The sequence below is a fragment of the Chiloscyllium plagiosum genome, chromosome 31 (genome assembly GCF_004010195.1).
Source record: "Chiloscyllium plagiosum isolate BGI_BamShark_2017 chromosome 31, ASM401019v2, whole genome shotgun sequence".
Classification (NCBI taxonomy): Eukaryota; Metazoa; Chordata; class Chondrichthyes; order Orectolobiformes; family Hemiscylliidae; genus Chiloscyllium; species Chiloscyllium plagiosum.
The window spans coordinates 1,807,178-1,821,691 of record NC_057740.1 but is presented as its reverse complement, the minus strand read 5'-3'; the positions used below and the strand labels follow the sequence as shown (position 1 = coordinate 1,821,691).

Sequence of the window (14,514 nt, the reverse complement as noted above, 5' to 3'; positions counted from 1 at the left end):
GACTTTTTTCATTGGAGAAAAGGAGGAGGAGAGGGGACCGAATTGAGGTATACAAGATAATGAGAGGCATAGATAGAGTCGATAGCCAGAGACTATTTCCAGAACAGAAATGACTAACACGAGGGATCATAGTTTTAAGCTGGTTGGAGGAAAGTATAGAGGGGATGTCAGAGGTGGGTTCTTTACACAGAGAGTTGTGAGAGCATGGAATGCGTTGCCAGCAGCAGTTGTGGAAGCGAGGTCATTGGGGACATTTAAGAGACTACTGGACATGCATATGGTCACAGAAATTTGAGGGTGCATACATGAGGATCAGTAGTCGGCACAACATTGTGGGCTGAAGGGCCTGTTCTGTGCTGTACTGTTCTATGTTCTAAAACCATGTTGACTATCCCTAATTAGTCCTTGCCTTTTTAAACATGTACATCCTGTCCCTCAGAATTCTCTCCAACAACTTGCCCACCACTGACGTCAGGCTCACTGGTCTGTAGTTCCCTGACTTGTCCTTACCACCCTTCTTAAACAGTGGCACCACGTTAGCCAACCTCCAGTCTTCCGGCTCCTCACCTGTGACTATCGATGATACAAATATCTCAGCAAGAGGCCCAGCAGTCACTTCTCTAGTTTCACACAAAGTTCTAGGGTGCACCTGATCAGGTCCTGGGGATTTATTCACCTTTACCCATTCCAAGGCATTCAACGCTTCCTCCTCTGTATTCTGCACATTTTGCAAGATGTCACCATCTATTTCCCTACAGTCCATATCTTCCATATCCTTTTCCACAGTAAATACTGATGCAAAATAATCATTTAGTATCTTCCCCCATTTTCTGCGGCTCCACACAAAGGCCACCTTGCTGATCTTTGAGGGGCCCTATTCTCTCCCTAATTACCCTTTTGTCCTTAATGTAAAAACTCTTTGGATTCTCATTTTTTCTATTTGCATAAGAAAAATATTTTACAGGTGTAGTTGTCGGTTTATATTTGAGCTGGGATCAGGAGGTGCTGTGAAAGATATAGAGCTGGAAGCATAGAAATAGGCAAAACATAGAAAGTGGAGTGAGAAAACGCTAGAGATGGAGAAAAGACCTCTGAGAGAAAGTGTGAAAATCAGAAGAAGATAGTGATGAAAAAATTGTTAGTGTGAAAGATGAACAGTGAAAACAGTCTGAATTGATTTTGTTGTTTACTGAGCCATTCACATTTATTATATTACCTCTACTAACAGATTTGACCTGCTTTGTGAAAATTCAATCATCTGGAGAGCAGATAGTCTCTTTAAATTGAATGCAGCCATTCCAGCAGGTGCAGTAAAGGAGATTACCCAAAAAGAATGAAGGAAAGAGGAGGTAACGAAATGTCCACAACCTTTGAAAGATTGCTCACTTGCATATTTCAGTGAATTCAAGTGGTGTGGTAATTTCCAATCTGAAACAGGCCAGGGACTAGAAGGGCTTATGCCCGAAACCTCGATTCTCCTGTTCCTTTGATGCTGCCTGACCTGCTGCGCTTTTCCAGCAACACATTTTTAAGGGACTATTCTAAATCACGATTTGTGAGCCTAATCTTAGTAGGAGGTAATCTGTCAAGTTGTCTTTCTTTCTTTTCTTTTTTTTCCCATTTGGAGCTGTGATGTGAATGGACACCAGGTACATAGTACAGATAGTCCTTCTATAATGCAATGGTTGTCTTCTTGTGAAACCCTGTCTTATAGAAAAATCACACTTTAGAAACAGTGCTTAAAGTGTTGGTGATGTAATTGCATTCCAGCCAACACATGTTTTAAAAGTTCGCACTTTAGAAACAGTGTCCCCAATTCACGTAAAGGACTTGTTCAGTTGGTACTAATATAAAGCGATAGTCGCATTCCATGTGATCTCGAGTTTTAAGGAAATTGCACAATAGCCGCACTATTGAAGCTCATGAGGTCAAAATCGTGTTATAGCCAGCACAGGTAAGGAATGTTTGCATTCTATAAATGAGGGTCTAAATTCTTCAATTGCATTAAAGGCAATTCATGATGAAGAAACACGTGTTATAGCAGAACTGGCTGTATGCAGCTAGTGTTACAGCCTGTATTTGTACTAGCCCTTTACCTGAAATATTCAGCTGCTGTCCGAAAAAGTCAATAGCTTTTAGTTTTACCACATAGCTGTCACTTGTTTGCTTGCTGAGCATGTTCTGTGATAGTTTATAGACAACAGGAAATGCTTAACAGATTTGGACCAATAGGATTTAATAAATCAACTCCTTAGTTGCATCCCTCATGGCAAGCAGTGTCAAGCAGATTTGTTATGCCAACTATTAGAACATTCTCGACAATATGCTGTAATCATGATCTTCAGAGTTTGGTGCCAGTATTCTAATGCTCCTTGATTTGTGGATTGTAAACTGATGACTTGAGTTGTACTTCCAAACTATTCATTAATCCTTTGAATATTTGTGATATAAAATTTGAGCCTTAATCTGATTTATTTCTTTGAATAATCTGTGTCTTGCATTTTTTTTAAAAAATCACTTTTCCATCACTTTTGCTATAATTCTCCTCAAAACCAATGCTTTAGGAAACCTCAACATCTCTATATTTCTTAAAATATACTAATTCCCACTCTTGTTTTAGGTAGAGATCCTAATCAATCTGTTAAGACCCTGCTGAATGGTTCTTTGAGCACTAGTATTTGAATACACTCTGAAAAAGTGTCATACTGGACTTGAAATGTTAGTTCTGTTTCTGTTTTCACAGATGCTATCAGACTTGCTGGGTTTCTCCAGTATTTTGTTTTCATTTTAAATTTTCAGCATCAGCAATATTTTGCTTTTGTATATCCCTTTGCAAATTCCTTATGTCCCAATTACAATGTGCCCTTTCACATAGAATATAGAACATTACAGTGCAGTACAGGTCCTTCGGCCCTCGATGTTGCGCTGTCCTGTGAAATTAATCTGATGCTCATCTAACCTACACCATTCCATTATTATCTATATGTCCAATGCCTATTTAAGTGCCCTTAATGTCGGTAAGTCTACTACTGTTGCAGGCAGGCTGTTCCAGGCCCCTGTTACTCTGAGTAAAGAAACTATCCCTGATATCTGTCCTAAATCTATCACCCCTCAATTTAAAGCTACGTCCCCTCGTGTTAGCCTTCACCATCCAAGGAAAAAGGCTTTCATTGTCCACCCTATCTAACCATTCTGATTATCTTATACATCTGGATGAAGTCACCTCTCAACCTTCTTCTCTCCAACGAAAACAGCCTCAGTTTCCTCAGCCTTTCCTCATAAGATATTCCTTCCATACCAGGCAACTTCCAAGTAAATCTCCTCTGAACCCTTTCCAAAGCTTCCACATCCTTCCTATAATGTGGTGACAGGAATGTACGCAATACTCCAGGTGCAGCCTTACTAGTGTTGTAGAGCTGAAGCATGACCTTGTGGCTCCAAAACTCAATTCCCCTACCAATTAACACCAACACACCATATGCCTTCTTAACAACCCTATCAACCTAGGTGGCAACTTTCAGGGGTTTATGCATCTGGACACCGAGATCTCTCTGTTCATCTACACTGCCAAGAGTTTTACCATTAGCCCAGTACTCTGCATTCCTGTTACTACTTCTGAAGTGAATCACCTCACACTTTTCTGCATTAAACTCCATTTGCCACTTCACAGCCCAGCTCTGCATCTTATCTATGTCCCTCTGTAACCCACAACATCCTTCGGCACTATCCACAACTCTGCCTACCTTAGTGCAACCCTGACCTGTGCAGGAAATTCAGGTATGACTTTCATAACGCTGTCAGAGACGGCAAGAAGCAATGCCAAACTAAGCCATGAATATCTTCAATGACTCTTCTTCCATTGTGTACTGGAGGAGAAAATTCCTCTCTGATGCACATTATATGCCAGTGCCACTTAGAACAAAAATTCCTCCTTGTCCCCATCCCAAGTGAGAGACCTCTTATTCTTAAACTCTACTATAAATTATAGACTCTTCAACAAGGGGAAACACCTTCTTTGCATCCAACCTATTAAGCCCATGGTCTTAGTCATTTTAATTATGAACTCTATTTGTGCATTCCAAAATGTCTCAAGGCTCCAAATTTTAAAAAAAAGAGTCTTGCTTTCAATCCTCAATCTCTCCACTTAAGTTTGTATTGGCTGTTTGTATTGATGTTCAGAAGGTTTGGAACTAGAATGATGCAAGTACAGGGGAGTTCAGGACCCCCACCCTCCAGCTCCTTCATCAGACTATATCTGCCCATCCATACCAGTGCAGGATTCAATTCCCCTTTTCTTTTTATTCTTTTATCACTGACAAAGCCAGCATTTACATATTTAATTATTGCTTAACCATTTGAAAGAAGGAATCTTCCCTTATTAGTTTCTAAGTTGAAGTGCTTTTGTTGAAGCCTTGGAATTAGAGTCAGAGTTCTACAGTATGGAGACAGGCCCTTCAGCCCAAACTGGTCCATGCTGACCCAAATGTCTATCCATGCTAACCCCATTTCCATGCACTTGGCCCAAGTCCTTTTAAATCCTTCCTATCCATGTATTTGTCCAAATGCCTTTTAAATGTTAATGTACCTGCCTCAACCACTTCTGCTGGCAGCTCACTCCATATGTATACCACCCTCTGTTTAAAAAAAAATGGTTGCCCCTCAGACTCTCTTTTATTCTTTCCCCCCTAATCTTAAACTGATGACCTCTTGTCCTTGATTCCCCAACCCTGGGAAAAAGACTAAGTGCATTCACCCTATAAGTCCCTCCTCAGTCTTCTACGCACTTAAGAAAAACATCCTAATGTGTCCAACCTCTCCCTATAACTCAGACCGTTGATTCCTGACAACATTCTTGTAAATTTCTTCTGCATTCTTTCCAGTTTAATAACATCCTTCTTAAAAGCAAGGTGACCAAAATGGAACGCAATACTCCAAGTGTGGCCTGACCAATGTCCTGTCCAACTGCAACATAACTTCCCAACATCTATATTCGATGCCCTGACTGATGAAGGCCAGAGATCCAAAATTCACCTTTACTGCCCTGGCTACCTATGTCTCCACTTTCAGAGAACCATGCACCTGAACTCCAAGGCCCCTCTGTTCCACTGCACTTCTTAAGGCCCTACCATTCACCATGAAGCTCCTACCTTGATGTGACTTTCCAAAATGCAAGCCCTCACACCTATCCATATTAAACTCCATTTGCTATTTCTTGGCCCTCTTCCCCAGCTGATCAAGGTCCTGCTGCAATTTCTGATAACCTTCCTCAGTATCCAGGATATCACCTATTTTAGTGTCATCTGTAAACTTACTACAAACTTACTCTAGTTTCCTCCCACAGTCCAAAAATGTGCAGGTTAGGTGAATTGGCCATGCTAAATTGCCCGTAGTGTTAGGTGTAGGGGAATGGGTCTGGGTGAGTTGCGCTTCGGCAGGTCGGTGTGGACTTGTTGGGCCGAAGGGCCTGTTTCCACACTGTAGGTAATCTAATCAAATCATGCTTTGTACATTCTCATCCAAATCATTGATATAGTTAACAAGCAGCAGTGGGCCCAGAACTGACCCCTGAGGCACACCACTAGTCACAGGCCTCCAGTCCAACAAGCATCCTTCTACCATTACCATCTGCTTCCTACCATCGAGCCAACTGTGTATCCAATTTGCCAGCTCCTCCTGGATTCCATGTGATCTAACTTTCCAAAGTAGCCTACCATGTGAACCTTACCGAAGGCTTTACTGAAATCCATATAGACCAAGTTTACCACTCTGCCCATGTCAAACCTCCTTGTCACTTCGTCAAAGAACTCTAACAAATTTGTGAGGCATGATCTCCATGCACAAAGCGATGTTGACTATTCCTAATCAAACCCTGTCTTTCCAAATGCATGCATATCTTAGAATCTTCTCAAGTAACTTACCCAAAGTCTAAGCGTTAGGCTTACTGGTCTATAGTTCCCAGGTTTTTCTTTGTAGCCATTCTTGAATAAGGCGCAACATTCACTACCCTCTCGTCTTCCAGGACCTCACCCATAGTTAACGCTGATGCAAATATATCAGCTAGGGCCCCGCAATTTCTTCTCTAGTCTTTTGCAGTGTTCTTGGGTATATCTGGTCAGGACCAGGAGATTTATCCACCTTCATACATTCTAATATGTCTAACACCATCTCTACGTTAATATGGACTGACCCCAAAATATCAGCACTAACTTTCCCAAGTTCCCAAGTCGTCTTGTATTTCTCGATGGTAAACAGAGAGACAACAAAAGGAGGTATGGCTCAGGTACAGGCAGTTGGATCAAGGGAATCCCTACAGGTACTCGGGGAATACAAGAGTTTACTTAAGAAGGAAATCAGGAGGGCAAAAGTGGGCATGAGATAGCCTTGGCTGAGAATATTAGGGTGAATCCAAAGAGGTTCTTTAAAGAAAAAAGAATAACTAGAGAGAGAATATTTCTCCTATGTGTTTACCGTGAAGGAATTTAAGGTGGTTAGAAAGTTCCCCTGCTTTCACTAGCCCCAGAGTGAAAGCCTTGAGACGTAGGGGAATAGTTGATGCTCTGTAGACTTAATTGCTGTGCCAGTGAGAGATATTAGTGTATCTGCTACAGCAATGATTTTGAGTCTTAATACTCAACTATATTTCCCATGTTTCCACTGTGACCGTTTTAACGAGATGGTTTAAAGATCTTGTTCCTCCTTGAAAGTGTTTAGCTTTTTATTAAATTAAGCAAATCAAGAACCTTAACTGCCAAGAAATTAAAATATTCTCTGATGTCTAAGTAATTCCAAGCAACTCTTCAATTTATGAATATGTTTTTTTCTCATTTTTATCACTCTTTTCATTTTCACTGTATTTGTATATCTACTAATATCTATTACATAAAAGATTTGAGATTGATCAGTAAATTGCCCTGTTTAGTGTTTTGATGTGTTTTATTGAGGATCTGTTATTCTCATCACTTTATGCAGAGCCAATGTGAATGACAAGTTATTGAATAATACACTTCATTATCTATTTATTCACCTTAAAGTGTGTTCAGTAGATGTCAAGTCAGAATATCATGTGCATGGCATTTCAAGAATGATCTGATCATAAAGAGAGCTTTGTTCCAACTTCTGACTTGCTGTTTGCTGCATTTATTTCAAAACCTTGTACGATCTACATTGTAAAGCTGAGGTGTGGACACTCATTTGTGAAGTGCGTGATAATTCATATGGGATAAGATGATTTCTCCATTTGAGATTTTGGGCTCCTTTGGACCTGTGCTTAATAAGACCAGGATTAAAAATTAAAATGCTGTAGTTGCTGGAAATCTGAAGCAAAAAGAAAATACTGAGTGTATTCAGTACAGAATCCTAGAACTCTACAAACAGGAGACCGTTTGGCCTCTTGTGGCTGTATTAATCATAAAACGCTATCCAACCTATTTCCATTTTCCAGCTTTTAGTTCATAACATTGCGGGTTACTATGTTTTGAGTGTTTACCTTATAAATTTGGATATGCCTAAGGTAAGTACCTGTTCAGGTGTCGAGTTCCTGCCCCCCCACCACCACCACTCTCTGAATGAAAAATATTTATTCAATTTCCCTGTAATCTTTCTGCAGTTCTTTTAAATCTCCTGCACCATTGTTGAACTCTACTAACGGGAACAGATCTTCCCTCGATGTATAACACAAAAAACACAGGGGACCTGGAACTGAGTCCTGCTAGAAACATCCTTCCACTCTCTCCAACACACCAACTGCCAGAGAGTCAAATTTGGGTCCAGCTTTTCACTTTCCATTGAATCACATGGGCCTTTACTTTTATGACCAGTGTGTCATGTGGGGACCTTGATCAAAAGCCTTACAGTTGTGACAATCCATGTAGACTGCTTCCAATACAGTGCCCTCATCAACCCACTTTGGTACTTCCTCAAAAAAGTTAAATCAAGTTGCTCAGTCCCAACCTTTCCTTAATAAAACCATGTCAGGTAAACTCTGCTGTCAAAACATAAGGCAGGTGCTGCCTGAACTCCTTTGTCTCCAGCATTGCCTATTTGAGGAACAAGATTAAGATTACCCATATTCACTTCACTATCAAGTTCTTAAGCAATGCAATGTGAGAGCTTATTCCGTCTCCCTTCTCCCAGCTGGCTAGTAAATTGAGCAACAACTTCAATGGAGGAAGTTTGGTCATAGCACAAACCTATTACCAGAGTGTGGTGAAATTGTTACTTTGGATCTGTCAGGCACTGCATTCCATCAGCCATAATCTGTTTGAATTTTGTGAAGTTTTCAGAGTGCCATATGAGTTTTGAACCTCCTGACTCAGGGTGAGGGGTTACATCACTGAGCTGTAACTCAGCCTTTACTTTCAGTCCCTGTCACAGTGATTTCATGTGTTGCCATTGGAATATGTGTTTCTTGTTATTTCAGTCTCTCATTATCTTTTTGTTTCATTCGGATATGCAATTTCTCCCTGCAAGAAAAGCCAGGACACTTCAGTCATTGTGAAATGTGTGGTTGACTCTGATATATATTTGAGGGGCCGACTTGAAAGACTAGCATGAGATGCACACAGGATAATGTTTTGAAGAACTATTGCACGGTGATGATGGCAAAAATTGTCCTAATGAAAACCTCTAAAAGTCAGGTGATTGGCAAGGTGGAATTGAGTTGATTCTAACTCCCCTCCCCTCACTTTGTTTCTCTCCTTAGTCAAGGCCACTATGCCCATTTGGGTGGTTCTTCTGTCCCGTCTCATCATGAAAGAAAAGCAAACTCTGAAGGTAAGTGGGTCTGAGATCCTGAGGAACTAAGAAGGGTTTGTAAACTACATTATAGCAATTTATTTTTCCAACTCACTCCAAATGCCTTCCATTATCATCCAAGGAAAACTAATGGTTCTGAGTTGGGATGAATAAATCTGCTCCCTTGCTTTTAATTGTAAAATGCATGCTAAATAAAAGTTCTTAACCTAGATGAGGGCAATGTAATTTTAAAAAATATTCTTTTTATAATAGTTGTGTAGGAATTTGCACGCAAGGTGTTTTCCTTGTTTTCAAAGATCTGTGCTGCTCAGAGAAATTGAGCTTTCTACCAGTATCACTGACTAACACTTATGTTAAAGGAATATCCTTAAAATGTCCCAGAATGTCTTTGGAGGAGGAGCCCAAGAGAAAAGCCAGTGGTTCTATCTTTTGTTGGCAATGTAGAGATGCCCAAAGCCTTCACAAATAAATATTTTTCAAATCCCAGATTATAGTGACTTTGCTATGAGTACCTATGAGAAATGGTCACTGCTTAAATAAATGAAAGGTGGTGAAGAAATACATCATCTCATTCGCAATAAACAATCATGACAAAGTCATTTTGATAATCAGTTTAACTTGGGTCATTTAGGGACTGGAGTCCACATAGAGTCATAGAGATGTACAGCATGGAAACAGACCCTTTGGTCCAACCTGTCCATGCCGACCAGCTATCCCAACCCAATCTAGTGCCACCTGCCAGCACCCGGCCCATATCCCTCCAAACTCTTCCTATTCATATACCTGTCCAAATACCTATTAATGAAGAATGTTTATTTATGAAAAGAGGTAGCATGCAAAATAAGGAACAGTGCTTTGGATTTTGTTGTAGAACAGAAAATTGTAAGTATGTTTTCTAAGATGCTTTGAGTCCATTCTGCTTCAGTATTTGAGTTAATTCAAGTATTATAATCTGCCTAGAATTAACAAAAAAAGCTACCAAACAGCTCCCAGAATTGGGACACAACTTCATTTTTATAATTTATGCTCATGCTGATGTTAAAATTAACAGACTAATTTCTTCAAATGTTTTCACTTCAATTTCAGTTGGAAAATTTCACTTTAAATGCTCCATATGAAAAATGAGTCTTACTTGCATCACTGTCCACAGATGTGACACCATATGCAGTTCCAAAGTTCTCTAATTCAGCCTCTGGAACAAAGGATCACTCACAAGTCTTCTGACCTTTGAGTCGTGATCACTAGCAGTCTTGTTTGAGGTCCACAGGGACAGTTGCCACCTGAATGGCACACTCTTGCAGAACCTTAAGTGGGATCATGACAGTCTTAATTACTCAGATTCCCCAAATATGCCTTCATTTGACCTTTTTAGTAATCCCTATTGAATATTCTGGTCATCTGACAAAACTAAATTCATAATCTCTACCTAGCCTTGTCTTTGGCTTTCTGTTCTGTTTTACTGTGTGTGTAACATACTTCCTGTGCCTGCTGTGTTCACACCTCTTCTGCAGCTGCAGCTCTCCTGATTTGCTCCTTATTGGTACTGCTTCCAGGACAAGAACAACCAAGTCATGTGGACCAGTATTATTTCTTCTTTGAGAAAATTACAATTAGTCACTTCACAATTGATGCAAACTCTTTTCAAATGTTGTTCAATCTAGTGACAAAGTCCACAGATATTTTTAGGAAATAATAAATTCTTCTCGCATCATTGCTTTTGTGTCAAATGTCATCACAAAAAATAGTTGATCCAAATCTCGATGGAGATCAATTTCAAGATGAATAAGCACGAGCCTTCATTAGGATTATGTGTACAGTATCCATTTGGAGCTTTCGATCATGTCTTAACCAGTGAATTTCTTTCTCGGCAGGTCTACATATCATTGATTCCCATAATATCTGGAGTCTTCTTGGCTACAGTGACTGAACTTTCCTTTGATGTTTGGGGACTGATTAGTGCACTTGCTGCCACTCTGTGCTTCTCCCTTCAGAACATCTTCTCGAAGAAGGTAAAGAGTTCGCTCTGGAGTTTGATCTTAGCTTTTTAATTGTTGGACAATTATGATCTGACTATAGAGTCATACAATACGGAAACAGGCCCATGCTGACCAGATTTCCCTAACTAAATTAATCCCACACATGTGCTTTGCCCATATCCTTTTAAACCTTTCCTTTTCATGTACTTGCCCAAATGTCTTTATAAATGTTGTATCTGTACTGACCTGTACCACCACTTCTGGCAGTTTAGTCCATATATACACCATCCTCTGTGTAGAAAAAGTTTTCTCTTAGCTTCCTTTCAAATCTTTGCCTTCTACCCATTTGCCCACTAGTTTTGAATTCCCCTACCCTGGGAAAGGACCTTTGTTATTCACTTTATCTATACCCCTCATGATTTTATAAACCTCTGCAAAGTTACCCCTCAACCTCCTATGCTCCAAGGAAAGAAGTTCCAGCTTATCCAGTCTTTCCTTATAATACAAACCTCCAGTCGCTGTAACATCCTTGTAAATCTTTCCTGCACCCTTTCCAATTTAATAATCCTTTCAATAGCTGGGTGACCAGAACTGTGTGCAGTACTCCAAATGTGGCCATACCAGGCCACATCCTGGTGAACCACGTCTGCACCCTCTCCAAAGCATCCACATCTTTTTGGTAATGTGACGACCAGAACTGTATGCAATATTCCAAATGTGGCTGAACCAAAGTCTTGTACAATTGTAACATGACCTGCCAACTCTTGTACTCAAGACCCCGTCCGATGAAGGAAAGCATTGCCGTATACCTTCTTGACCACTATCGACCTGTATTGCCACCTTCAGGGTACAATGGACCTGAACACCCAGATACTCTGGACGTCAATTTTCCCCAGGACGTTTCCAATTACTGTATAGTTCACTCTGGAATTGCATCTTCCAAAATGCATCACCTCGCATTTGTCCGGATTGAACTCCACCTGCCATTTCTCTGCCTAACTCTCCAATCTATCTATATTCTGCTGTATTCTCTGACAGTTATCTTCACTATTTGCTACTCCACCAATCTTAGTGTCATCTGCAAACTTGCTCATGAGGCAACCTACACCTTCGTCTAAATCATTATGTATATCACAAACAACAGTGGTCCCAGCACGGATCCCTGTGGGACACCACTGGTCACAGGTCTCCATTTTGAGAAGCTCCCTTCCACTGTCACCTGTTGCCCAGCCAGTTCTCTATGCAGTTAACTAGAATACCCTGCACCCCATGCAACTCCACCTTCTTCATCAGCCTACCATGGGGAATCTTATCAAATGCCTTACTAAAGTCCATGTAGATGACATCTACATCCCTCACCAATCAACTTTGTCACCTCTTCAAATAATTCTATTAGGTTTGTAAGACATGACCTTCTCTGCACAAAACAATGTTGCCTATCGTTGATATGCCCATTTTCTTCCAAATGGCCCCTTCACGAGTTGGGCTATTTACATACTGCTCTAGAAAACCCTCCTGGATGCTCCTTACAAATTCAACACTTCAAATTAACAGGCCTATCACCCTCACCTTGACCTCCTTCCACCTATCACATTTCCAACGCCCCTCCCCCAAGTCCCTCCTCCCTACCTTTTATCTTAGCCTGCTGGGCACACTCCTCATTCCTGAAGAAGGGCTTATGCCCGAAACATCGATTCTCCTGTTCCTTGGATGCTGCCTGACCTGCTGCGCTTTTCCAGCAACACATTTTCAGCTCTGATCGCCAGCATCTGCAGTCCTCGCTTTCTCCTCGAAAATTCTGCTCCATCCAATCCTCTAACACTAAGTGAATCCCAGTCAATGTTGGGAAAATTAAAATCTCCTATCACCACCACCCTGTTGCTCCTACATCTTTCTATGATCTCTCTAAATACTTGTACCTCAATCTCATGTTCGCTGTTTAGATTAGATTAGATTACATTACATTACAGTGTGGAAACAGGCCCTTCGGCCCAACAAGTCCACACTGCCCCGCCGAAGCGTAACCCACCCATACCACTACATTTACCCCTTACCTAACACCAAGGGCAAATTAGCATAGCCAATTCACCTGACCTGCACATCTTTTGGACTGTGGGAGGAAACCGGAGCACCCGGAGGAAACCCACGCAGACACGGGGAGAATGTGCAAACTCCACACAGTCAGTCGCCCGAGGCGGGAACTGAACCCGGGTCTCTGGCGCTGTGAGGCAGCAGTGCTAACCACTGTGCCACCGTGCCGCACAGTTGTTACTGCACCCTTCCTATTTCTGAGCTCTGCCCATATTGTTGCCTCACTGCTCAAGTCTTCCGTAGTGCCCTCCTTCAGCACAGCTGTGATATCCTCTCTGACCAGTAATGCAACTCCTCCACCCCTTTTACCTCCCTCTCTGTCCCACCTGAAGCATCGATATCCTGGGACACTTAGTTGCCAATCATGCCCTTCCTTCAACCAAGTCTCAGTAATAGCAATAACATCATACTCCCAGGTACTAATCCAAGCCCTAAGTTCATCTGCCTTACCTACTATACTTATTGCATTAAAACGAATGCATTTCAGATCACCAGTCCCTCTGTGTTCATCTACTGCCTCCTGCCTACTCTTCCCATTAGTCACGCAGACTTCATTATCTAGCTCCTTAAAGGCTTTAATTACTACCTCCTTCCTGTGCACTAATCTCCTCATTTGGTTCACATCCCCCTGTCACATTAGTTGAAACCCTCCTCAGCAGCGTTAGCAAAAGCATCCCCAAGAACATTAGTTCCAGTCCGGCCCAGGTGTAGACTATCTAATTTGTAATAGTCCCACCTCCCCCAGAACCAGTCCCATATCTCTTGGGCCACGCATTCACCCTGAATATTCTATCATTCCTTCTCTGACTCGCACGTGGCACTGGTAGCAATCCTGAGATTACTACCTCTGAGGTCTTTTTAACTTGGATCCTAACTCCCTAAATTCTTCGTGTCGGACCTCATCCCGCTTTTTTATTTATATCTTTGATGCCTACATGCACCACGATAACTGGCTATTCACTCTCCCCCTTGAGAATTTTCTTTAGTCGATCCAAGCCATCCCTGACCTGTGCACCTGGGAGGCAACGTACCATTTGGGAGTCTTGTTTTCGATCAGAGAACCGCCTGTCTACTCCCATTACAATTGAATCCCCTCTGACTATAGCCCTTCCACTTTTTCCAGCCCTTCTGTACAGCAGAGCCAGCCACAGTGCCATGAACCTGGCTACTGCTGCCTTCCCCTAGTGAGCCATCTCCCCCAACAGTATCCAAAGCTGTATACCTGTTTTGGAGTGAGATGACTGCAGGGGATGCCTGCACTGCCTTCCTGCTCCTTCTCTGACTTTTGGTCACCCATTCCCTTTCTCCCTCAGCAATCCTAATCCAATTCACTAAATGTGCTATCCATGACCCCCTCAGCATCAGGTACAGTCCAAAGTGTGTCCATCCGCAGCTCCACAGCCATCATGCGATCTGAGAAGAGCTGCAACTGGACGCAATTCTTGCAGGTGAAGAAGCCAGGGACACCAGCTGTGTCCCTGAGTTCCCACGTTGAGCAAGAGGCGCATAACACGGATCTGAGATCTCGTGCAATTTTTAATCTTAAATTGAGATTAAAGTTATGAAAAAGGAAAAAGACTTTTTTTTTAAACCAACTTACCTTAACTTACCAAAGTTCTTATCTTATCAACACACCACAGTCCTTTTTTTTGTTAGAGGAGGAGGCTGCCCGAATATATCAGCTTTTTAAACG

The 14,514-nt window shown here is 41.6% G+C and overlaps 1 protein-coding gene across 2 annotated transcripts in view; it reads left to right on the top strand.

The window, feature by feature from the left end:
* Window positions 1-14,514, top strand: part of slc35e1 (solute carrier family 35 member E1) — a 102,714-nt gene that overhangs the window by 40,799 nt on the left and 47,401 nt on the right. For both annotated transcript variants that reach the window (XR_006316096.1, XM_043720796.1), the window contains exons 2-3: window positions 8,702-8,772; window positions 10,626-10,763. Coding sequence is in view for 1 of the 2 variants with exons in the window: in XM_043720796.1 (XP_043576731.1) it covers window positions 8,702-8,772; window positions 10,626-10,763 (209 nt within the window). In the remaining variant the exon portion in view is untranslated. The remainder of the gene's footprint in view (window positions 1-8,701; window positions 8,773-10,625; window positions 10,764-14,514) is intronic.